General features: G+C 47.0%; 1 protein-coding gene and 1 long non-coding RNA gene across 4 annotated transcripts; one reads left to right on the forward strand and one right to left on the reverse strand.

Moving 5' to 3' along the window:
- Positions 1-315: 315 nt before the first annotated feature.
- Positions 316-1,947, reverse strand: LOC147572926 (uncharacterized). Its single transcript, XR_015245416.1, has 3 exons — positions 1,807-1,947; positions 1,323-1,440; positions 316-410 (listed from the first exon to the last, which is right to left on the reverse strand). It is a non-coding gene; the product is annotated as an uncharacterized LOC147572926 (long non-coding RNA).
- Positions 1,948-6,890: 4,943 nt separating this feature from the next.
- PILRA (paired immunoglobin like type 2 receptor alpha) lies at positions 6,891-24,849 on the forward strand. 3 transcript variants are annotated; one of them, XM_025923389.2, is made up of 7 exons: positions 6,927-8,096; positions 8,419-8,808; positions 19,134-19,328; positions 23,460-23,490; positions 24,014-24,063; positions 24,292-24,323; positions 24,490-24,849. In XM_025923389.2, exons 1-7 carry the CDS (start codon positions 8,042-8,044, stop codon positions 24,622-24,624), a joined length of 888 nt encoding a protein of 295 aa, XP_025779174.1. In that variant the 5' UTR covers positions 6,927-8,041; the 3' UTR covers positions 24,625-24,849. The 3 variants fall into 3 exon arrangements, with proteins under 3 accessions (XP_025779175.1, XP_025779176.1, XP_025779174.1); XM_025923390.2 differs by lacking the exons at positions 24,292-24,323; positions 24,490-24,849 and adding an exon at positions 24,207-24,284 and having other exon boundaries at positions 6,891-8,096; XM_025923391.2 differs by lacking the exon at positions 24,292-24,323 and having other exon boundaries at positions 6,900-8,096; positions 24,490-24,621.
- Positions 24,850-25,020: the final 171 nt, after the last annotated feature.

Genomic DNA, 25,020 nt, shown 5'->3' on the forward strand with positions numbered 1-25,020 from the left:
CACATTGCTCAGGAGCTGGAATGCAGCCAGCGGCCATGAGGAGGAGGCTGACAGGTGAGGAAGTCTCGGTCACATGACAAATGAAACTTGTGAATGTGACAGTGGCAGACTCCACAGAAGGCAGCCCCTGGGTCAGACTGCTGGGCAAATGCCTTCCCTTCCCCAAGCCTCAGTCTTCTCATCTGTAAAGTGGGGATAACAGCTACCTCCCTTAGAGGGTCTGAGGGAGGACAGAATGGGGTAAGACAGAAAACACTGCACACTGACTGGAAAGCTACATGGATCGTCATCACCTGACACCCACCTCTGTGTTCCTTCCATTCACACCAGTCGGCACTGACTGCCCCGTGCACTATGCCAGGTGCCAAGGACCCAAAGCTCCATGCCCCGGTCAGTCCTCAAGCATCTCCCTGTGTAGCAGGAAGACAACACAGAAAAGGGAACCCTTGGGTGCTGATGTGGCCCAGAGGACTGTTGACGGTTGTCACTGCATGGGGAAGTGGGGGGAGCAGAGCCACAGACCCAACATCACAGCAGGTATTCAGTGGCAATGTGACCTTAAGTGATGTTCACAACCTTACTCAGGACCTCAGTTTCCTCTTGTAAAATGAGGACCATAACAGACCCTGCCTACGGGGAGAGTTAACTCCTACTTTAAAATGTAATTTTAGGGGCGCCTGGGTGGCGCAGTCGGTTAAGCATCCAACTTCAGCCAGGTCACGATCTCGCGGTCTGTGAGTTCGAGCCCCGCATCAGGCTCTGGGCTGATGGCTCAGAGCCTGGAGCCTGTTTCCGATTCTGTGTCTCCCTCTCTCTCTGCCCCTCCGCCATTCATGCTCTGTCTCTCTCTGTCCCAAAAATAAATAAACGTTGAAAAAATAAAATAAAATAAAATAAAATAAAATGTAATTTTAGGGGCGTCTGGGTGGTTCAGATAGTTAAGCTGCCAACTTCAGCTCAGATCATGATCTCGCGGTTCCTGAGTTCGAGCCCTGCTTCCGGCTCTGTGCTAACAGCTCAGAGCCTGGAGCCTGCTTCAGATTCTTTGTCTCCCTCTCTCTCTCTGCCCCTCCCCTGCTGGCCCTCTCTCTCCCTCTTTCAAAAATAAATAAACATTTAACATATATGTGTATATATATATATATATATATATATATATATGTATATATATATGTGTGTGTGTATATATAATTTTATATATATGTGTGTATATATATATATACATATATATATATAAAATTTTATTTGGATTTGTTTGAATCAGATATGGTAAGACACAAAGGCACAGAAATTACTGTCATGAGGTAAGAATTTATACTCACTGATCCCTAGATCCCAGAGGCATGGAATCTCATGCAGGGCTGCATCGGGAGACACCAAGGTCGGTCAGGAAGCAGAGGAAGTGAAGGGAAAACACGGGCAGGAGCCTTTATCTAGTGTCTGTGGAAAAGACAAGGCAAAGCAGGTTAAGCTGGTTTAAGATTGGCCAGTGGGAATAATTTCAGCGGATTCTGCAGATTAGGGGCTGCCCTGGGGAGAATGGGGTAGAGGAATATTGCCCTCCTGGAGCAGAAGAGCCAGATGGAAGAGGTGGTTTGGAGTACGGGCTCTGGACTGGGCTCTGGACTGGTTGGTTTGCATATGAAAGGTGTGCTCCTGGGCAAGTCTTTGCCATCTCTGGGAACTGGCCAGCACTGAGAGGGGCAGTCTCTCCCTGGTCAGTGAGGCTCCACCTGTCAAAGCATCAAGAATACAGCAAATAAGCAAAACACCCAGCACCCAGTAAGTGGGAGATGTCATCCCCACCTGTTTCAGCATTGACTTTGTGGCCTCCCTCTCCTTGCTTCACACGGGTGAGTCTTCCCTTCCCAGCTGGGTCCTAATTCCTGGAGGGCTCACTGCATGCCTGCCCCCAACCAGGGCAGGAGAAACCCTCTCTGGGCCCTGTCCTCTGGATAGAAAACAGGAGGAAGTAAATAAACAGTGCTGTTGTCAGCAGTGACACCAGGCAGTTCATGGGGAAGGGTAGAGACCAAGATCTGGCTCCTGGTTTCTCCTCCTTCCCTGTCCTTCAGGGAACCATTGTCATCTTCCTGCCTTACCTCATGCTCACATTCTGTTGCCTTTGTTTCCCCAGACCTTGACAAGCATCCAGATGAATGAAGCGCTGATGAATGGCTTTCTCTAGAAGAGCTGTGGGAGGAGAGGGGACATGGCAGAGGTTAATCTACTGGCTGAGCTGGGAAGAAGGGTAATCATATTGGAAAGCGCCAAGCACCCAAGGCACACAGATCTGAGCATTGTCCAAGTCAAGGCCGCCCCAGTAGAGGGAACTAGAGTGAGTGAGGTGACCTGTCTGAACCTTAGTTTCTTCCTCTGATGGGTGGGAATAAAATTTCTTCATCTCACAGGATTGCCATGAAAAGTAAAGGTAACAGACAAGGCAGGTCCTGAAAGTCAGTGTCCTTGCCCAGGAGCAGTGGTTCTCAAACTTCAACAGGCTGGACTGGGGCCTGAGACTTCTCATTTTCACAAGCCCCATGTGCTGCTGCTGCTGGTGGTCAACACAGTGATACCTGTCAGTGGTATGTGTATGTGGTACATGTATATGTATAGGTAGTAGGTATATGTTTCACTTTTTAAGGAGTGACTCAAACAGTTGTACCTCTTTACATTCCCAGTTGCTCCACATCCTTGCCAACAGTATGACTGATCTTTCAATTTTAGCCATTTAACAGATATAGAATGTATCTCATTATGATTTTTGTTTTTTAACTTAATTTTAATTTTTTAGAAAGAGAGAGGGTGTGCACTAGTGAACAGTGGAGGGGCAGAGGGGGAGGGAGAGAGAGAGAATCCCAAGCAGGCTCTGCACTCAGGGCAGAGCAAGACCCCATGACCCTGAGATCATGACCTGACCCAAATCAAGACATCTAACTGACTGAGCTACTCAGGCGCCCCGAACAGTATTTTCTTCAATGCTTTTGGTGTTGAATTGAGAAATCTGCACCTAAGTCACAGATTTTCTCCTATTTTTTTTTTCTTGAGTTACATAATTTTAGGACTTAAATTTAGGCTTATGATTCATTTTGATTTAATTTTTGTATATAGTACAAAATATGAGGGGCATCTGGGTGGCTCATTCGGTTGAACAACCGACTTCGGCTCAGGTCATGATCTCACGGTTTGTGAGTTCAAGCCCTGCATCAGGCTCTGTGCTGACAGCTCAGAGCCTGGAGCCTACTTTGGATTCTGTGTCTCCCTCACTCCCTGCCCCTCCCCCACTCATGCTCTGTCTCTGTCTCAGAAATAAGTAAACATTAAAAAAAATAAAAACAAAAACAAAATATGAAGTTCATTTTTTTTATATAAATTTCCAGTTGTTCCAGTACCAGTTGTTCAAAAGACTATAATTTCTCCACTGAATTGTCTTTGCATCTTGTTAGAAATAAATTGACCACATAATCATGGGTCTCTTTCCGTACTTGTTTCAGTTCCATTGACCTATTTGTCTTGACACTAATATATCTTGACTACAGTAGTTTTACAGTAAGTCTTAAAGTCAGGTAACATAAATCCTCCGTTTTTGTTCTTCAATTTCAGACAACTAGAGATAGCACTTTGAGTATTATGAATTTCTATAGGAATTCTAAGTACTAAGTACTTTGAATTTCTATAGGAATTTTAGAATTGCTTGCCAATTTCTACAAAACAGCTTACTGGGACTATGACTGAGATTGTGTTATATTTACATATTAATTTGGAGAGAACTGACTTCTGAACAGCATTGATACTGTTCATACTTATGTAGGAAATCTCCATTCGTCAATCTTTAATTTATCTCAGTAATGTTTTCTAGTTCTGTTCGGATCTTGCACATATTCTGTTATAAGTATTTCATATTTTTAAAAAAAAATTTTTTTTTTAAATTTTTTTTTCAACGTTTTTTATTTATTTTTTTGGGGACAGAGAGAGACAGAGCATGAACGGGGGAGGGGCAGAGAGAGAGGGAGACACAGAATCGGAAACAGGCTCCAGGCTCTGAGCCATCAGCCCAGAGCCTGACGCGGGGCTCGAACTCACGGACCGTGAGATCGTGACCTGGCTGAAGTCGGACGCTTAACCGACTGCGCCACCCAGGCGCCCCTAAACATTTTTTAATGTTTATTTGTTTTTGAGAGACAGAACACAGTGTGAGCAGGTGAGGAACAGAGAGAGAAGGAGACAGAATCCAAAGCGGGCTCCAGGCTCCAAGCTGTCAGCACAGAGCCCGATACAGGTCCCGAACCCATGAACGGCAAGATCATGACCTGAGCTGAAGTCAAATGCTCAACCAACTGAGCCACCCAGGCGCCCCTAATATTTTTAAAAAATATTTTTTAATGTTTATTTATTTTGAAGAGAAAAACAGAGTGTGGGCGAGGGAGGGGCAGAGAGAGAGGGAGACAAAGAATCTGAAGCAGGTTCTAGGTTCTGAGCTGTCATTTCAGAGCCCAACGCAGGGCTTGAACTCACCAACTGTGAGATCATGACTTGAGCCAAAGTCAGACACCTAACCGAGTGAGCCACCCAGGCACCCCTAAATATTTCATATTTTTGTAGCTATTGTAAGTGATAGTGTTTTCATTTGACTTCCATTTTTTGTCATTAGTATATAGAAAACAATTGATTTCTGTGTATTGCTCTTGATTCCTGTGAACTTGCTTAAGTCACTTATAGTTCTAGTAGGTTTTTTTGTTGATTCCATTGGATTGGCTACATAAAGCACCAAGTCATCTGTGAATAAAGAGTTTTTATTTCTTCCTTTTCAATCTGGATGCCTTTTGGCTCAATTCTTATACTCACAGAGTTTTAATTTATACAGGAGACTGAGTGATGACACAGGGAGGGTAATGACACTGAAAGGTTTTTATAACTGACATTTCTTGCAGAGAAGGAAAATGCCATGCCATAGAGGGCCACCTGGGGAAACACTAGAGGAGGCAGAAGCAAGACCAAGCGGAAGGCATAGATCACAGCCTTTATTATGTTTTCCCCTGGCAAGACAAGAAAAGGAAGAGGAACCAGTTTAGGATTGGCTAGTTTGACTAATTTGAATGGGCCTTGGGTTACAAGTGCTATCTTTAGTTGTCTGGCACCTAGGACAGGGTTGACTCAGGGCAGAGGAAATACTGGATTGGTGTGTGAGAATTAGATAAAAGTAGTGTTTTAGAGTATGGGTCTCATGGGTTAGTTTGCATATGAAAGGCATGCTAGGAGGCTTTTCCCTAGATCTAAGAATAGGCTAGCCTTGGGAGGGGCCATCTCTTCCCAGTCAGCAAGGCCACAAGTGCCAGAGCATCAAGAATGCAATTAAAAAAAAAAAAAAAAAGTCAATACAATTGCCATGTGATGAATGCCAAATACATAAATACAGATTCTCAGAAAACACAGAACAATTTTACCTCTTTGTCTTGCCTTATTGCATAAGCTAGAACGTCCACCACAATGAATGGAGGTAGTGAGAGCAGACATCTTTGCCTTACTCCTGATCTTGGGGGAAAGGCAGGAGCAGGGTGAGGTGCCATGGAGGGGAAGGGACTGGGACAGTGACAGATGTGGCCAATGAGGAAGGGAGAACAGAAACTTAGGAGAACTTGGAGGAAGATGTAAGCCGTATTCTCAAATTGTGGTCCACAGCTCATAACCCTCACTCTGTCCCTGACCCCTCCCCCACTCCTGACCCCTCCCCCACAGCCACCCCTTGGGCTAAAAACCTGCATTTAGGCTCTGCCCATCAGGGAATCACAAAACACCAGGCCCTCCTCCTTCCAGAAGCCCCTCTGTGAGTAGAGCCACAGCTCAATGCTGATTACAGGGCCCTCTCATGCTACCAGGACAAGGGAGGATGAACAAACACAAAGACCACACACCATCTGTGAGCAGAAATCATGTCTCCTAATTTCAAGTCTCATAGGGATCCCACTGGGGCCAGGGGCTTGAACATGGCATGGAATGTGCAGCTTGCATCTAGGGAAATCGTATATGGGAGAGGCAGGGCCTGAGGCACCCGGGCGACAGGTACTCTGCCAAAGTGACCCAGAGCCTGTTGAGTAAACATGCCACGCTGCCCAACAGAAGGGGCTGGGGCACCCCCTAGTGGGGTCCAGCCCCCTCCTTGGGTGACCTGGCAAAGAAGAGACTGTCCAGCCAGGTTCCACAGCCAGGGAGGTAAGGTGGGGATAAAATTCAGGTGTCACCCCTCAGACAGGGCAGGCCACCCTCTAGAGGAACTGCCAAAAAGGCAGTCGGTCCCTTGTCCTCTCTTCTGTCCACCTTTCCAGCTGTCACCATTCACCCAAATGTCTTTCACAGCCCAGTGGACTCCATGACATTAAGGCTGCTTCCTGATGGTGCCTCAGTTTCCTGATGGTGAAAATAGAAAAACAACAAATCCACCACCCAATGTTGTAGGGCTGAAAATGAGGCAAATTTAGGGCCTGGCTCAGAGAAGGGGATTCCATGAAAATGCAGAACCTGTCTCCTGGGGCCTAGGAGGAAGTACAAGAAATGCAGACACAGGGACAGGGCAGGGGCTGCCTGGAAGGCCCTGGGAGAAGCGTGGGGGAAAATTAGGACTGAGGAAGCAACTGAGAAAGGAAGCTGGTCTTCTTGCTTCGGCCTCCAGAAGATGGGGCCACTTCCTGTGATGAAATCATGTTCTCCAATCCCCACCATCTACTGAGTAAGCCAATGCCAACCTCATTCTGGGGAGGGAGGGAGCTGAGCCTCCTAAAACCAGCACAGAGAGTCACCAATGGTCTCAGCCCCAGTATCTCGTCCCCACCCACTAGCAGTCACAGGCTGGCAGTGCCCTCGATTGGAGACGGTCCAGGGACCGTCCGGAGGGTGACTCATTACTGTTCTGGGCCTTATTTCCCCCCCTGCTCAAGGAAGGCTCCCAATTAACCAGGGCTCTCACAGCTGTGGAGGGAATGACCTAAGGAGCATTATAAAAATACAGCCTCCTGGGGCTTACCCCCCAGAAGGGAGCCAAGGCCCAAGGTTGTGTGGTGCAACTTGGTGGGAGCATCCAGAAGGAGCAGAAGGCTCTGTGGACTCAGTGAGACTGGAGTTTGAGTCCTGGACCTGCCTCAAGGGTCACATGACCTGAGGCAGGGCTTCTCTGAGCCCTTGGTCTCCTCATCTGTGGAGTGGAGGACAGAGGGGCCTGCTGATCAAGTCTTGCCTCCTGTGGGTCGAGGCATGGGCTCCAGAAGGCCCACCCTCACCTCTTAACCCCAGGGATGGTGTGAGACTGCACAAAAGGAGCTGACCAGGGGAGGGAAGGAGCCTGGTAGGCCTGGGTCCTGGGCAGGGGAGCCTCTGCTGGGAGGGAGAGCAGCCAGGTGCAAGTTGGGTGTCCTTGGTGCCTGGTGCTGGGGTCGAGGCCATTTGATCACCAGTGGGTCCCTCCTCCTTCCTCTGGGGAGGCATTAGGTGGGCAGAGACTCATGGCTGCCTGTCCTCTGGCTGGAAGAGCCAAACTGGTCCTGCTGCAGCCCCTTCACCTGGACGACAGAAAGAGGCCAGGAGATGCCGAGAGCCAGTGAGAAGGAGAGCTGGAGAGACAGAGACTGACTCCTGAGGAGAGGTGGCCAGGAGCTGAGATGGAAGAGGCGAGGCCACAGATGGCCAAGGTGTGGGGTGGCCATGTGAAGAAAGAACCATGAACCATGGCCATGTGAAGAAAGGCCATGAACTATGGCCCTCCATGTGAAGAAAGAAGTTGGGGGCCTTTCTCACGGCTCTCTGTGCACTGACCACAAGGGAGGCGCTTTTGCAATGTAGAAAAAGAAGAAACCAGATTGATAAAGGAAGTGCTGGGTACTCCGGGGGCCCGCGAGTTTGGGGAAGCTCACCCTCCCTTGCTCTTCCGAAGGAACCTGATCCACGCTTTCCACGTTCCTCTGGACTCCCCGAGGAGGCACCTCTGTAGGGCCTGCCCTCTGGCCTTGACAGAGCTGCTTGGCTTCTCCTCTCCTGGGAGGAGAGTGAGACCATGGGTCCATCCCTGCTGCTGTCCCTGCTGCTGCTGCCGGCATCTCTGCAGGCTGGTGAGTGTCCAGGACACCCTGGCTCTGCCCCGAGGGCCAGGAGTCCCCAGGAAGGGCTGTGGCTGGGCAGCTGGAGAAGGGGTCTGCTGGGGTAGCCGGCCAGGCCTCCCAGCTCCAGCGGGCTGGTCCCATGGTGCCAGGTCCTCCCCAACCCTTCACCCTCCTCCCTACCCCAAGCCCGGCAAGGGGGACACCCAGGCCAGAGGGCCAGTCCTGCCATCTGTCACACTTGGTGTGCTCTGTGAGTGAGGGTGCCAGAAGGTCTGGGGTTATCGTCCTCATCTCTCCCAGTGGCTCAAAGTCTCTCCTCTCTCTCCTCCAGGCAGCTCAAAAGAATGCAGTCCAAACATTGACTTTGGGATCAACCAACCAGCGTCTCTCTCAGCCCCCGAGGGTGGTTCCACCTGCATCTCTTTCTCCTACTTCCACTGCTGGGAGTTAGCCAAGGATCCCAGACTGAGTATAGCTGTCAGACGGAGAGACTTCCATGGAGAGTTCATCTACAACAGTACCCAGCGTTTTATCCATAAGGATTACAAGAACCGGATCTCCCTGGACTTGAGAGAGGGTCAGAACTCTGGCACCCTGTGTATACGGAACCTGCGGAAAGAAGATGAGAATAGGTACTTTTGCCGGGTCCGAGTGGAAACGCTAAGAGACGGCAAACAGGTGTGGCAGTCCATCCCAGGGACCAAACTCACCATTACCGAAGGTGAGTCCAGCTGCCCGGCAGCCACCACACCCACCCTGCATGGTGCCCTCATCCCCCAGGCCTGGCCCAGGCCCCAATCTTCCTGCTTACCCCTTCTCTCAAACTCCTCTCCCCACCCCTCTCCCCTCCCCAGGCCTCTGCCAACTTTACTCTTTCTCCTGGATCTCCCCAAACCTGGGCTGCCTTCCTTGCCCATCCCCCTCACTGCCCCCTCCGGAGCCAGTCCCCACCCCGCTCCCCCAGCCTCAGCACCTTCCAGGCTGCCCAGGAATCCTCCCTTCTTGCTTCAAGCTGGGCCTCCAGTCTTGCCTCCCTCCCCTCACCCCACGCTGTCCAGGTGGACTTGACTTCTTCAGGGCTTGGTCTGCCTTCCCTTTGTCCTGTGTCCCTGTGAGTAGCCCCTGCCAGCCCCCAGTCTTGTGTCTCCCCACAGTCGCGGGCTCAACCCAGCACACACAGCAGGTACCCAATCATGACCCAAGACCCCTGTCCCCTGGCCACGCCCCATTACCTCTTTTCCCAGTCCCCCCTGCGTCCTTCTCCTGCTCTGCTCCTCGGAACCTGGCCCACGATGCTCCCTGCCCCAGCCCCTTCCCTCCTCTCTTTTCCCACCCCCCTCTTCCCCTGCCTCCATCCTCTTTACCCTCCTTGCCTCCCCCCACCCCTGGTCCCCACCTCTGCCTGCACCATCCCCACTGTCCACTCAGATCTTGCTCCTCCATCCTGGCCTTTGAGACATGCCATCTACAGCAGAAATATGGCGGCTGCCGCTTACCATGCACTGTGTCAGGTTGAACAACTAGGTGTACGTCACCCTGGTTAACAACCTTCCCCGCGACCCCACAGTAACAGTAGGCACTGCTCTTATCTTCCTGTTACAGATAGGGAAACTGAGGCTCAAAGAGCCTAAACGCCTGCCCAGAGCCACACTCATGGCGTAGGCAGGACTTGAACCCCGTTTCACCCCCGAGCCTCCACTCTTAACCTAGTAGCTGCTCAGCTTCACAGCTGACCTGATCCTATTGTTGTCTTCACCTATTTGAACCCAGGAACGGGATGTGTTACAGCAGCAGATCTTCCCATGTTACCCAGCAGGCCTTGGAAACTTGAACCTAGGTTTGTCGGTCTCCAGAGCGGTTGGGGAGGGAGCCCTTCCCAGGAGCAGGCACTAGGGGATGCACTGTCTGTAGAATATTATCTGTAGAAAATTCCTTAAAAACTAAAAACCCCAGGTCTGCTCTTTATAATCACTTGCACTGACAATTCTAACAACGTATCACTGCTCCTGCGTGGAAGGACACTCTCCGTGCCCCCACCCTTGGTAAACCACTGTCCCATCTGGCCATCGTGCTGGTTTAAGAGCAAATAGAAAGTGGCTCACAACCTGAATTTAGCAAGACAGCGTTGGATTTCTATTTCTGGCACCTCCTCCATATTGCCTTAAATGGCCTTTTTTGAGAGGTTTTCGCTCTCCCCAGACCCCTCTTCCTCCTTCCCTGATCCTCCAACTTTCCTCATTTCTCAGTTCAGTCACATTTACTATGAGTTTTTCATCAGTAAATTAATTTTTCAATTAATACAATTAATTGGATATCTATACTCATATTTTTTAAAAATACAGGAAAGTAATAAAAAGAAACGTTTTTTTAATCCAAGTGAGGTGCCACCATGCAAAGACATCACCCTAAAGGAATATTTGCAGCAAATAGAACTGATAAGTTTGTGGCTAGTTTAACAATGTTTTCTATATATAGATGTTTTCCTTTTGTAGGCAAATCTCATTGTATTCTCCTTTATAATTTTCTCTTTTATTTCTTAGCCAAAAAATCCTATATCCCCTAGGGGCTGAAAAGATTTTAATTTCTTCTGATTTTTTAAATTATTAATTTATTTTTAATTTTTTAAATGTTTATTTATTTTTAAGAGAGAGAGACACAGAGGGATGGAAGGGCAGAGAGAGAGGGAGGCACAGAATCCAAAGCAGGCTCCAGTCTCTGAGTTGTCAGCACACAGCCTGATGCTGGGCTTGAACTCTGGAACCTTGCGATCATGACCTGAACCAAAGTAGGATGCTTAACCAACTGAGCCACCCAGGTGCCCCTAATTTATTCTGATTTTTTATATGACTTCACAATAAAACACATTAATATAGTGAGAATTTATTTTGATATATGGTATGAGGTGAAGAATTAAACTGATCTTCATACCAAGAAACGAATCAATTGTCCCAACCCCATTTATGGGATAATTTTTCTCTTCTCCATTGATTCCTAGGCCGGGCTTTTTGTAGAATAGCATCCTTTCTGGTCTGTCATCTCCATTTCACTGTTCTGTCTTTTCTTGTATCACTACCACTCTGTTTTAGTGATTATAACTTGGTCATGTTTCAGTGGCTGACAAGACTATTTCCATCAGAACCACATTACTTCCTCAAAAACTTTATTATTGTTTTGGCCTATTGTTTCACATAAATGTTGGAATAAGTTTGCCCGGTTCTGAGGAAAACACCTATCGGTAGCACTTACATTGGAATTGCATTAAATCTAGAAAGCAATTGATGAAAACAGAAGTCAGTGCAATATACAATCTTCCACCCAGAAATGGTTCCTTGTTTTATAGCCCTCAATAACCTTGGGTGTGTTCTTCTAAAGACCATGTCAACATCTCACAAGAGATATTGCTTTCCTTTAAATCTTTTATTTTTATTATTAATATGCAACATTATTTCTGAATATTCATCTTTTTAAATTTTCACTATAAAATATTGCACAAATTCTGGCCAAGACGGTGGGTTATATGCATGTTTACATCCTCTCCCTACCAAACCCTACTAAAATGACAGCAGAGATAATTTTTTTAAGTTCATTGATTTATTTTGAGAGAGAGAGCATGGGAGGGGCAGAAATGGACAGAGAAAATCCCAAGCATGCTGATAGCATGGAGCCCAACACAGGGCTCAATCTCACCAACTATGAAATCATGACCTCAACCAAAATCAAGAGTTGGATGCTTAACCGACTGAGCCACCCAGGTGCCCCCCAAAGAGAATATTTTAAGACAAAAATCCACAGGGACAAAAAAATATGTGAGCTATGTGGTGGAAAACAATATTTGGGAAGCTGGAAAGACATAGACTAATGTATCTTCTTAGGAGACCAGGGGAGCTAAGCCATAATCTGGCAGTGGGGAGCGCCAAAAGAAAGGCAATTCTTACACTGCAAAACCCCTCAACGGTTTAGGAAGAGCCACCCCAGAACCCCTGACAGTGGGAGTAAAAGGGGGTTGGAAAGGTGGAGGACTAGGTGATAATGTATTTAAGAAGCAGGGAGGGGCGGCTGGTTGCCTCAGTAGGTTAAGCAGTTGATTTCAGCTCAGGTCATGATTTCGCAGTTTGAGAGTTCGAGCTCCAGGTCAGGCTCTGCACTGTCAGCAACCTACTTCAGATTCTGTGTCTCCCTCTCTCTCTGCACCTCCCCACTCACACTCTGTCTCTCTCTCTCTCTCAAAAATAAATAAACATTTAAAAAGTTTTAAAACAATAAAAAGAAGCAGGGAAACTTCTACACGCCCTCCCCACCCAGCAGAGACTGGAGATTTGCTTTCTAGAAAGAATGGAGCAGAGGGACTCTGGGGTCAGTACCCTAGGCATACCTGGGGGCAAGAGTTCAGTCTTTAAAACTGGAGACTTGGTGAACTGATGAGATCCTAAATGCCTTACCCCCTTAGATGCCTCCTAGGACTCAGGATAGCCCAGCTGGTATCCCCTACCCTACCATGGCAAGAAATCAGGAGATTTTTCTCTAGGAAATCTATCTGATGGGCTCAGAAAGGATTCAGGAAGCCTAACAGATCCTACAGCCCACTAGCTAACAAGCACTTTCTCCCAGACCACATACACAGCTACCAATCAGCGTGGCAACCAAGCATGGCAACACACTGGCAACCAAGGCAGCAAGATGGGGTCTTGGCCTGGCATGGAATCCCCCAGTCCTGATGATTGACAACTTGCCTCTGCTGTGCCTGGAATGCCTGAGGCTAGAGATGCCATTTAAAAATATGATTACATTCAGGGGTGCCTGGGTAGCTCATTCAGTTAAGCGTCCAACTTCAGTTCAGGTCATAATCTTGCTGTCCGTGAGTTCAAGTCCTATGTCAGGCTCTGTGCTGACAGCTCAGAGCCTGGAGCCTGGTTCAGATTCTGTGTCTCCCTCTCTCTCTCTCTCTGCCCCTCCCCCACTCATGCTCTCGTCTCTCAAAAATGAATAAATGTTAAAAACGATTTTTTTAAAAATATGATTGCATTCAACACTTAAGGAATCCTTCCCCCATGAAATACACAGCAAAACCAATGCAGTGGGGAGAGGGGGGAGGGGGTTCCTGGAAAAAATCAAAATAATGGAGGAAGAATGAAACTCAGATAACTACCATCCTCAGAAAGTTAAGAGAGTGCAAGCCTGTATAACAGAGGGAGCTTTCCAAACAAACAAGGAGCTCTTGAGAATTTAAGATATAACGGCAAATATAGAAAACTCTGTTAAAGAGTTGCAAGAAAAACTTGACGGAAATCTCGCAGAAGGTAGACAAAGAGTCACGGATTTGGGAACTGGTGGGTTGGATAGTGGCCCCCACAAAGACATGTTCATATCCCAGTCCCCAAAACTAATGATTATTACCTTCCATGGTAAGGGATACGATTTAGCTAAGACTTCTGAGGTGAAGAAACCTGGGATTAGCTGGATGGGCCCTACATGCAAACAGGAGCCTCCTTCTAAGAGGGAGGTGGAGGGAACCTATCACAGAAGGCAATATGGTCACAGAGCAGAGACTCAGTGGTGCAGCCTCGAGAAACTGGAGGAAGTAGGCAACAGACTCTCCCCCAGAGCCTCCTGAGGTTTTGCGGCCCGTGACACCTTGCTCACTGACCTCTGGCCTCCAGAACTGTGAGAAACTAAACTTTTATTGTTTTAAGTCACCCAGTTTGTAGTCATTTCTTCCATTTGCCATAGTAAAGTCATACAGAAACTATAAGATAAGAAAAACTGAGGATTGGCCCAAGAGCTCCAGCCTCTGAATAACAGGAGTTCCAGACACAGAGAAGAGATAAGGCCATGGGAAGAAAATATCCTAGATAACTCTAGAAATGTTCCAGAACAAAGAAGCCCAGAAAAATGGTTACAAATAAAAAGACCTACTTCAGGACACTACAACATGAAATTTCAAAACGTCAGGGATAAAAAGAAAGAAAATCCAACAAATTTCCAAGGAGGAAAGAAACAGGCTGCAGGAGATTCAAGAATCACAATGGCTTTGGCGGTCTCCATAGTAACAGAGGAAGCTGGAAAACAATGGTTGAATGGCTTGAAATTCTAAGAGAAAATTATCTCATGCATTCGTTCAACAAATATTGACTGAATACCTACTATGTGTCGAGTGCTAATCTGGACACTGGGGAAACAGCAGCAAAAAAAAAAAAAAAAAAGAGCAAATCATGTGTACAACAATTTTATTTGTACATAAGTGTGGATGAGCAAGAAGACTCAAGGGAAAGCCAACAAATTAATTCTGCACGTACAGTGGTGGTGAAAAGAGAAAAGGAGGGAACTGGAGCAGAATCTGAGGGATAAAGGTTGCTAAGGGTGCTACTCTATTCAGACGGAACATCAAAGGCTCTGGGAACATTATTCAGAGTCCTGGCAGGAAGCAGCCGCTCAAACAGGATGACTGGGGAGAGTTTAGAGTAGGGCACAGGATGGGGAAACCAGTCAGGGATGGGAGACCCCTGAGACCATCCCCAGGACTGAGGAACAGAGTAGGAAGAAGGGGGACCCAGAGATGAGCTGTAGCCTCTGGGGAGATAGAGTCAACATATCTGGGATGGTTAGTTTTGAGTGAGCTTACAGGATGCTCAGAGATCTAATAAGACATTCTTTCTGGATAGTCTGTAATGGTATTTCCAGAAGAGTCTAGCAGTGGGTGGGCATCATCCAAACCCTTGAGAGAACTAAAGGAACAAAAAAGTAGAGGATGGGCAGGGATCTCCACTTCTCCTGCTCTCAGACTTTGGAGCTCTTGGTTCTTGGGACTTTGGAATCTCACTGGTCCCTCTGGTTCTCAGACCCACAGGTCTGGGTCTAGAACTACATCACTAGCTTTCCTGGGCCTTTTGTTTAGAGATAGCAAACTCTGGCTTCTCAGCTATCATAATCACATGAACCAACACCTCAAAACTCCACATCTGTTTCTATATCCCATTGGTTCTGTGTCTCTGAAAACCCTAATATAAGACCTGTCAGACAGGGGACCAAGGGCTATGCCAAGATCTGCCCTCTTCTCTCCTTCCATCTCTGGATGATGACTCTGACTGGCTACTCACTAGGAACCAGCTGGTGAGAGAGCCCATGGATTGAGTCTACCAAGACCAGCCTCCAAAGGCACAAAGCAAGTGGAGAGGAGCTGGGGAGTGGATCTAAGAGAGGCCAGCAGAAAAATCCAGCCTAGGCACAAATCTGTAGGAAGTCAGGGAGAGGTCTGGAGAAGAATGTTCCAGTCAAGAGGGATCAGCAAGGGCAGAGGCCATGAGGTGGGACAAGTGTGTGGCTGAATCAGATAAAGAGGCTGATGGTGGCAGCAGGTGAGATCAGAACAGGCAGTGGGGGGGCCAGTCCAGTGTGGCTTTGAAAGCAAAGAAAAGAACTTTTACTCAGTGTAATGAGTCTAGTGAGGGTTTCCTGCTGTGCTGATGTGCATTGTACAAGTGTCCCTCCAGATGTTGTATAGAGAATAAGACTGTAAAGATGAGCAAGGTCACAAGCAGGGACACCAGTGAGAGGTGATGTGCCTGAAATAGGGTGACAACAAGGGCAGGTGAGATGCTGGTTATATTTTGAAGACTGAGCAGACAGGATTTGCAGATGATGGGATGTGGGGGGTAAGAAAGAGAGAAGAAGCAAGGGTGACTCTGAGGCTTTTGGCCTGAGCTTCTTACAGGATGGCATTGCCATTTACTGAGAGGGGGACATGCGGTAGGAACAGGTTTGGGAGGAAATCAAGAGTTCTGTAATTTGAGACATTACAAGATAAACAGAGGTGTAAGTAGGTAGTGAGATACAGGATTCAGGAGAGCCAGGGAAGAGATGACTGGATATGTAAATTTGGGTGGGATCAGTTTGTCGCTGATAGTTGATGCCATGGGACTGGATAAATTATCTGGGAAGTGTGTGTAGATAGAGAGGGGGTCCTAGGACTGTTATAGGTTGGGAAAAGGAGGAATCAACAAGCAGCTGCTAGAGAGGCAGGAAAAGAGCCACAAGAGAATGGTGTCCCAAAAGCCAAGTGAAGACCCCATCTCATGAAAAGGACATTGAATGCTGGACTGTCCAGTAAAAGGGAGAAAACAGGGGTGTGAGAGTTCTAAATCCTTGATTTCAATGGTAGGAAGTAAATCAACAATACTTCCAACCATTCAAGCAACAACAGTGTATGCTTGTGATTTAGAAATACAAGGTTAATGCCGAAAGAAACAGCTAAAAGGTTTTAGCACTAAAAGGTGCTAAAACAGTTGACTCTGTAGAGTGGGAAGGGAGTGAGAGGCTTATGCAGGGGCTGCTGTCTTTATATACTATGGAATGTGTGGACTTTTTAACTTACGTGCCTATATAACTTTGATAAACATTAAATTTTGAAAATAGTAAAGGTACTGGTAATACTTATACTGCCTTTTTAAAAATGTTCAAACAATACAGAAGGGAGTCAAATGAGAAAAGTCTATTCCTCCCTCTGCACTTTATCTCTCCAGCCAGTACTTCTTTCTGCGGAAATGTCCTCTCTCACAGATATAGATACAGATATAGATACATAACACAAATAGAATCAAACCACATTACTATTCTGCTGTACAACTTATTTTTATTCCACTATCTTTCCAGTTCAGTACATGTACAGTTATGCTTTTTTTCTTTTTTTAAAGGCTGCAGGGAGTGCTCGCTTCGGCAGCACATACACTAAAGGCTGCAGGGAGGTGCAAGAGTGGCTCAGTCAGTTAAGTGTCTGGCTCTTGATTTCAGCTCAGGTCATGATCTCATGGTTTGATTCCTGGGTTCAGGCCCCACATTGGGGTCGCTGCTATCAGCTCAGAGCCCGCTTCAGATACTCTGTCCCCTTCTCCCTGCACTCCCTGCTTGCATTCTCACCCAAAAATGAACACACACACACACACACACACACACACACACACACACACACAAAGGCCACAGACTGTCTCCATGCCATAATGTATCACCATGTATCTACTTACTCAGTGTCCTATTTAAAGATGTTTAGTAGGAATGCAAGCTGGTGCAGCCACTCTGGAAAACAGTATGGAGGTTCCTCAAAAAACTAAAAATAGAACTACCCTAGGACCCAGCAATTGCACTACTAGGCATTTATCCACTGGACACAGGTGTGCTGTTTCGAAGGGACACATGCACCCCCATGTTTATAGCAGCACTATCAACAATAGCCAAAGTATGGAAAGGGCCCAAATGTCCATCGATGGATGAATGGATAAAGAAAATGTCATATACAATGGAGTATCACTCAGCAATCAAAAAGAATGAAATCTTGCCATTTGCAACTACGTGGATGGAACTGGAGGGTATTATGCTAAGTGAAATTAGTCAGAGAAAGACAAAAATCATATGACTTCACTCATATGAGGACTTTAAGAGACAAAACAGATGAACATAAGGGAAGGGAAATAAAAATAATATAAAAACAGGGAGGGGGACAAAACAGAAGAGACTCATAAATATGGAGAACAAACTGAGGGTTACCGGAGGGGTTGTGGGAGGGGGGATGGGCTAAATGGGTAAGGGGCACTAAGGAATCTACTCCGGAAATCGTTGCACTATATGCTAACTAATTTGGATGTAAGTTTTTAAAAATAAAAAATAAAACAAGTAAAAAAAATAAATAAATAAAGATGTTTAGCTTGTTGGGACATCACAAAGCTGCAAGGAACAAAGGAACACCACTAAATACAGGCCTTTGGACACTTGCCCAGCATTTCCACAGGATAAATTTCTAGCATTGAAAGCACTGGGTCAAAGGGCACACCTGGGTATGTTACACTTTACAAATGCACTCCCAAAGGTTGTACCTACCTATCCTTCCACTGCTCAATTACTGGGTATTTTCCTCCACTCAGATCGGTAAAAAACCCAGCCTTTTGTTGTTTTAACCTGCATTAAAAAATATAGATAGATAGATAGATGATAAATTAGCATCAGGGTTATGTTATCATTTTATGAAATGAATTAGAATTGCCTCTTTCCCATATTTCCCTGTGTTCTAGAATCCATCTGGGAATTATTTGTTCTTTAAATTTTCACTAGAATTTACCCATAGGGGCAGCTGGGTGGCTCAGTTGGTTAAGCATCTGACTTCAGCTCAGGTCATGATCTCACGGTTCGAGAGTTCAAGCCCCACATCAGGCTCTGTGCTGACAGCTGGGAGCCTGGAGCCTGCTTCGGATTCTGTGCCTCCCTCTCTCTCTGCCCTTCCCCTGCTCACAGTCCTGTCTGTCTGTCTGTCTCTCTCAAAAATAAACATTAAAAAAAATTTAAAAAAAAAGAATTTACCCATAAAGCCTCCTGAGCTTGGAATCTTTATGATAGGTAGCTTTTAATAGGGCTCTCATTTTCTTTTGTTTTTTTTTTTTAAGTTTATTTACTTTGTTTAGTAATCTTTACCCCCAGTGTGGAGCTCAGATTCATGACCTAGAGACCAAGAGTCACCTGCTCTTCTGATTGAGCCAGGCCAGTGCCCCAAGAGTCCTCACTTCTTTGTTTACCTATCAGTGAAAGTGTCTTACTTCTTAACTCCATTTTCAGAAATTTTTGTTTGTTTCAGAAAATCATCCAATTCAGAGTTTTTTTAAGTTTATCAACCTATAATGAGCATACACTCACAAATGATTTCAACAAACTCTTGTTAGGTTTGCAAGAGTCTTGTCTGTTTTCTTTCTTTCTTGTTTTTTGTTGTTTGTTTTTCCCCTAAATAACCACTCCCTGCACTTATTATTCTCTCTGTTGTCCTGTTTCCTAATAAATTTATTCCTACGTAGGTTTCATTAATTTTTTTCCTCTGAGTTTTCTTAGGGCTGGCTTCTTTCTGGTTTTGGTACTTTTTCTAAAGAATTGACTATTCCATTCATTTTTTTAATTTCTTCTCGGAGTTCCTCCCCACCCTTAATATTCCCCAAACTAGGGAATGAGATGTAACAGTTTCATCCAAATACCTCAAGCCTCCAGAGGAGAATCTGCTAAATTCTCGTGTCTTCTCAGCTGCCCAGGCGACCACCAAGGGCACCACCACCGCAGCCACCATCACAGCTGACCTCAATGTCGTAGAGGACAGTGGGAGCTCAGCATCTTCACCCCTGAGTGTGGGAGCTGCAGTCGGTGTGGCACTGGCTGGCGTTGTGCTCATAATAGCAGTTTTGGGACTGATTGTCTTCCTCAGGTGGAAGAGAAGCAAAGGTAAGTGGTTCTGGGCTACGCCTCCAACTTGTCCCCAAGTTTCCCAACTGAATGTTTCCCAGAACCCCAGGTCATCCTGCATTTAAAAATGCAGATCCCTGCTGGCCTTGAGGTCTGGGCTTGGGAATCTGCATTTTTAAAGATCTCAACAAGTGGTGTCTATGTGTGATCCAGTTTGAGAACCATTGCTCCAGACCAGTCCCGCCCCACAAATCTGATCATTTTCTAGTTGTTGTCTCTTGACTTAATCATTTATCATCAATCTTCATCTTTTGTTTTTTTTTTAATGTTTGTTTATTTTTGAGAGAGAGAGAGACAAGCATGAACGGGGGAGGGGCAGAGAGAGAGGGAGACACAGAATCCAAAGCAGGCTCCAGGCTCTGAGCCATCAGCCCAGAGCCCGACACGGGGCTCAAACCCATGGACTGCAAGATCGTGACCTGAGCCAAAGTCGGACACTCAACGGACTGAGCCACCCAGGCACCCCTAATCTTCATCTTTTGATTCACGGGGAGGGGAGGGTCAGCTCTTGGAAGAGTAAGGAGAGAGCAGAAGGGAAAGGAAGTTGGCTCAGCTCAGCAAGCATTGGTTGAGGGCTTATCTTCCAGGGTCTGGCTTATAATTGGAGATACAAGTGTAAATAAAGTGTGGGTCCTGCTTTCAAGGAACTCAGTGGCAGAGGGAGAGGAAAGGAGGTGACTGCCTCATTTGGAAAGAGCTGTGGTAGTCTAGGACAGAGGAGAAGAATCATGGAGAACTTCCCATAGGAAGTGACACTACAGAAAGTCTCAAAGAGTATAAGAGAATTAGCCAGGCAAGTGGTGAGGGTGGTGAAGATGTCACTGTCCCTGCAGGTACGGGAAAGCAGTGAGAGAACTCTAAGCAGCTCCATGCAGTGGAGGAGGCTAGAGATGGGAGAAGAGAACCTCGTAAATCACACCCAAGAGCCTCTGCTCCTAGAGGCAACATGAAGCAGTTCTCCATCCGGATACATCCGGGATGGAGGCGCCAGAGGTGGGCCAGGCCAATCTAAGGCAGTAGCAGTGTAGGTGGAGGGATAGAGCCAGACTCTGGAAGAGTTCAAGAGAGAAAATCAGTAGGATTTGGTGATCAGGCTGGTGCAGGGGCAAGGGAGTGGGAAGAACTTGGATGAAACCACCAAGCAAATTAGAGAATACAAGAGGTCAAAGACCATGTTTGGGGGCGGAGGGTGGGTGGGGAGTGGGGAATAATGATTCTTTAGCTTGGGACATGTTAGACATACCTGTGTGGCATCTGAGCCTAGAGGTTCATCAGAAATTTGGATGTATGCATTTATAGCTAAAAGAGAGGACAGAGCTAGAGACATTAATTATTTACACCCCAACACCCTCCAATACTAATTTGAAATTCCTCTAGAGAAAGATTTCAGTGAGAGGAGATTAGCCCTATCAGATATTAAAGCACAGAGGTGAGCAGGATAGAATCTAGACTGCCTGCACTCAAATCCTGGCTGGGGAAACTCTGGTGCAGTGGTTGTATTACTCTGTGCCTCAACTTACTCATCGGTAAAATGAGAATAATAATAGTACTCACCCTGGGGGTTGTCATGACAATTAAATGTAATTCACTGAGAACAGATTCTGGCACAGAATAAGGACTATGTGAGCACTAGCACCTGTAATTATTTTTTTATTTTTTTTTAAAATTTTTTTTCAACGTTTTTTATTTATTTTTGGGACAGAGAGAGACAGAGCATGAACGGGGGAGGGTCAGAGAGAGGGAGACACAGAATCGGAAACAGGCTCCAGGCTCCAAGCCATCAGCCCAGAGCCTGACGTGGGGCTCGAACTCACGGACCGCGAGATCGTGACCTGGCTGAAGTCGGACGCTTAACCGACTGCGCCACCCAGGCGCCCCAGCACCTGTAATTATTAAGCTGCAATAACTAAAATGATTCGATGCTGTCATATTCATACACAGGTAAACCAATGTATTAAAAGAGAAAAGCCCGAATATAGGCAGGATAAAACAGGTCAAAATATATTCAGGAATTTAGTAGGTTAAAATCTGGCATTTCTAATCAATGGGGAAAGATGAGTAATTCAATACATGGTGATGGAACAATTGAGCAGCCATCTGAGAAAATAATATTATCTCATAATTTGCACCAAAATAAATTCCATGGAGATCAATCAAAGAGTTAAATGTGGGGGGAAGAACCTAGCACCAGAAGAAAGCATGTGAGACTATTTTATAACCATGGAGTGTTGATGAGCTCCCTATATATGACATAAACATAAAAGCCATGAATAAAAACATTGATAAACTCAAAGGTATAGGAATTGTTTTTAATTCTGCAGAGGAAAAATCACAGTGGTTGTCTCTAGAGTCAGGATGCGGGTTAGAGATGAAGAAAAATGTGACATAGTCATTGAGGAAATGGAAGACAGTATTTAAGGATTCAACTCAGATGAGAAGCCATAAACTGTGTAAAAACATCGCCACATGTTTTTCCTCATGCAGGTTAGAAGCCTCTGGGACTTGCTCATTAGGAGTTATGTTCACCTGCTGGCACCAGAGACCAAAAGTAACAGGGCTTAAATAAGACTGAGTTTATTGTTTTCCCTCATATAAAAGGATGAGGAAACAGATAGCAGAGGCCATTGTCCTTAGGCACTCAGACTTCTATTTTCCTGCTCACTGTCCTGGCCACTGGCTTTTATCCTGAAGGTTGCCTCATGATCCAAGATGGCTGCTCAGACTCCAGCCATTATTTTTGAATCCAGACAGGAAACAGGAGGAAGGAAGGGAAAAAAGACTATGCCACAGCTGTCTGTCCTCCTTTTAAAGAGGCTTCCTGAAAATCTTACCTCCAACTTCCCTTTGAATCTTACTGGCTAGGATGTACTCCTGTGTCCCACACCTATCAGTAGGGCAGCATACTGCCACCCCAAATAAAATCAAGGTTCTGTAACTAAGTAAGAAGAAATGAATGGTGGGGCACCTGGTTGGCTCAGTCACTAGAGCATGTGCCTCTTGATCTCGGGGTTGTGAGTTTGAGCCCCATGTTGGGTATAGAGATTACTTAAAAATAAAATCTTTTTTAAAAAGTAAGAAATGAATGGATATCAGGTAAGCAAATAGCATTCTCTGCCATCAGCCACATCCAGAATTAGAGCTGTGTCACCTAAGTGTGGCATAAGGATAGGGGAACACAGGCAGTCAAGGAGCTAGTGAAAGGGCAGGAGTAGAGAGTAGAGGATCATCAGGGAGCTTGGACAGCCCAAAAGAAAGTGGATTATCAGAGGGTCAAAACAAAGATATACCAAACAGGCTGATGGTAAAAGAGAGCTGGAAGGAAAGAAAGTTGTAGTATAAAAATGATGCTGGCATTTAATATTTCAGAGTTCTCAATCCCAGGGATAAAAAGGAGTCCAGGGTATGGCTGAGTGGAGTGGAGGTCACTAGAGTTGGGGGGACATAGGAGTCCCATGTGTTCAGAGGGCTGTCCCTGTCGATGGGACCTCCCAGGATAGTGTTGGGTGGTGGAGGGGATGTCTGTGAACCAGGGGCTGATCCTTGGGAAATGCTGTAGACAGACTCAGAAGGACAGGAGCGGAGATGGTGGCAGGGGGACAGCAGAGGTTTCAGTGGCAGAGGGTGGAGAGAAACTGGCTGCAGCGCAGACACAGATTCCAGCCATGAGGTTCAGGAGAGGGGAGAGAAACATGGAAAGCCAGTGTATCAGGGCATGAGAGAGCTGTGAGTCTATGATAAGGGCCGAAGGAGGGGGAGGAGGAGGTGGGTGGGCCAGGGCTCAGCAGTGGAAGGAGCAGGTGGAGGGATGGGTGAGGAATTCAAGGAAGGGGAAAGGAAGCAAAGGGAAAGGCTGAGAGAGAGAGAGAGAGAGAGAGAGAGAGAGCAGGCAAGAGCGATTCTCTTGATTTAGTGTTGAGGACAACCACGGAACAGGGTTGGGCAGCCTCAGAGTGCCAGCAGGTGCCACTCAAGAGTCCCAGGTGGGTCCAACAGAGCTGTTCCGCTGCCCTGACCTGTCTAGGGGTGGTCTCAGAGCACACAGAGCAGGAAGGCAGGGAGGAGAGATGCCTTCTGTGGATGTCACCCTGACATGCTGCTGTTCCCCTACAGGTCTGCAGACTAAAGCCAGAACCGTAGCCGGGTGAGTGCTTGTCCTGTTTGGGAAACAGGAAGGTCCTTATGGGGACAGCAGCTCTCCTCCTCACCTTCCAGTGGGCACCTCTTTTCTCAGAGCCACTTCCCTCCTCAGCTTCTAGCCTCACCTCTCTCTCCTCCACCACCAGGCCTTCTCCCTCTTTCCCTCCCTCCAGAGCTCTCTTCTTCATCCTCCCCTTTCCTCCAGCCCATCTTCCCTATTCTATTCTTTCTCTCAGCCCCTTCCCTCCCCTCTCTCCCTTCCCACCTGGGCACCGGCCAGAAGACCATCACCACACTTCTGATGGCTCTTCCAACAAAGCCACTTCTCCGGGATGATCTATCTTCAAGGGAGTCTCAGGACCTCTACTGGCTACACGGCAAACTGCCTCTCAATCTTCTCCCAGGCCTCCTGAGAGCCTCAAACCTTGGCTCACCTGAGTGTCAGGGGGTTGCAGAGCTCCCACAGAGGTTTGAACCCACTTCTGCCCAGCCTCTAATGCACTTCCCGCCCTCTCCTTCGCACACAGGGAATCGGTCCAAAACACTGAGGAGAAGTATGAGAACATCGGGATTACAGGTAAATTCTTACTGTGACACTCCCCTCTCTCCACCTTGGTTCGCCCTTCCTCACACACCCCCTGCCCACACACCTGCCTCAGCATTCTCCTCTTTCCTTGTCCCACCCATCCCTCTGGCCTGACCCTGGTCTTGACCTAGCAGATGATCTCACTCCCCAAGGCCCCCGTGCATCTCTCTGCCCTGGCTGACATGCCACCTGACCCGAGCACACCTTGAATTTTTCTAGGACAAAAAACAGAGCCCAAGCTGGACCCCAAGGTAAGCAGCCCAGACTAGAGCCTAAAGGAATTAAAAAGAAGTTTGGAGAAGGTGGGGTAGATGGAATAGAGGAACTGTGGTGTTGGTGGGGCACTCAGTTACGGGGTTACTGCTCTAAGTTGGGGACAGCTCCCCTTCCACTCACGCCCTTCTTCATTCTCACCAGGGTGAAGCCCAGGATGACAGTGGCATCCTCTATGCCTCCCTCACCCTCTCCAGCTCGTCACCGGCAGCCCCTCCCTGCACCCCTTCCAAGGAGAGCCCGCAGGAGACCCTGTATTCTATAGTAAAGGCCCAGTGAGCGGGATTGAATGGGGACTCCCTGCGACTAAGCTGCACAGAAGGTCACAGCTTCTAGTAATAACCCTGGCCAGACACAGACAAAAGCCAGTGGGTGTGGAAGGCCACCAAGGACCAGAGAGAAACAGAGCCATCTGCTTCCATTCCCTCTTCAACTTCCCAGCCCTTGCCCACAAAAATAAAAGTACTAGTAGGATTTGCCTTAAGGCACCTAAGGAGAAACTGATGGCATCTTCTGTCTTTTCCTTCTAGCCAAAAATGAGCTGTAAAAGTAGCTCACACCCAAGATCCCTCCTCCAGTGCTGGTGTTCAGTGACTGCCTTCAGGCCAGGTGGGGGACACCAAACACTGGCAGCCAGCCCAGAGCCCAGACTCTGCCCCCTTATCTAACCATTCT

Source organism: Puma concolor, chromosome E3 (genome assembly GCF_028749965.1).
Source record: "Puma concolor isolate L17-30 chromosome E3, mPumCon1.1.hap2, whole genome shotgun sequence".
NCBI classification, from domain to species: Eukaryota; Metazoa; Chordata; class Mammalia; order Carnivora; family Felidae; genus Puma; species Puma concolor.

Excerpts from the sequence above, each read along its gene's own strand:
- PILRA (XM_025923389.2), top strand. The coding sequence starts at position 8,042 with ATGGGTCCATCCCTGCTGCTGTCCCTGCTGCTGCTGCCGGCATCTCTG. Across the intron at positions 8,097-8,418 it reads GCCGGCATCTCTGCAGGCTG|GCAGCTCAAAAGAATGCAGT; the intron begins GTGAGTGTCCAG and ends TCTCTCCTCCAG. Across the intron at positions 24,064-24,291 it reads TGAGAACATCGGGATTACAG|GACAAAAAACAGAGCCCAAG; the intron begins GTAAATTCTTAC and ends GAATTTTTCTAG.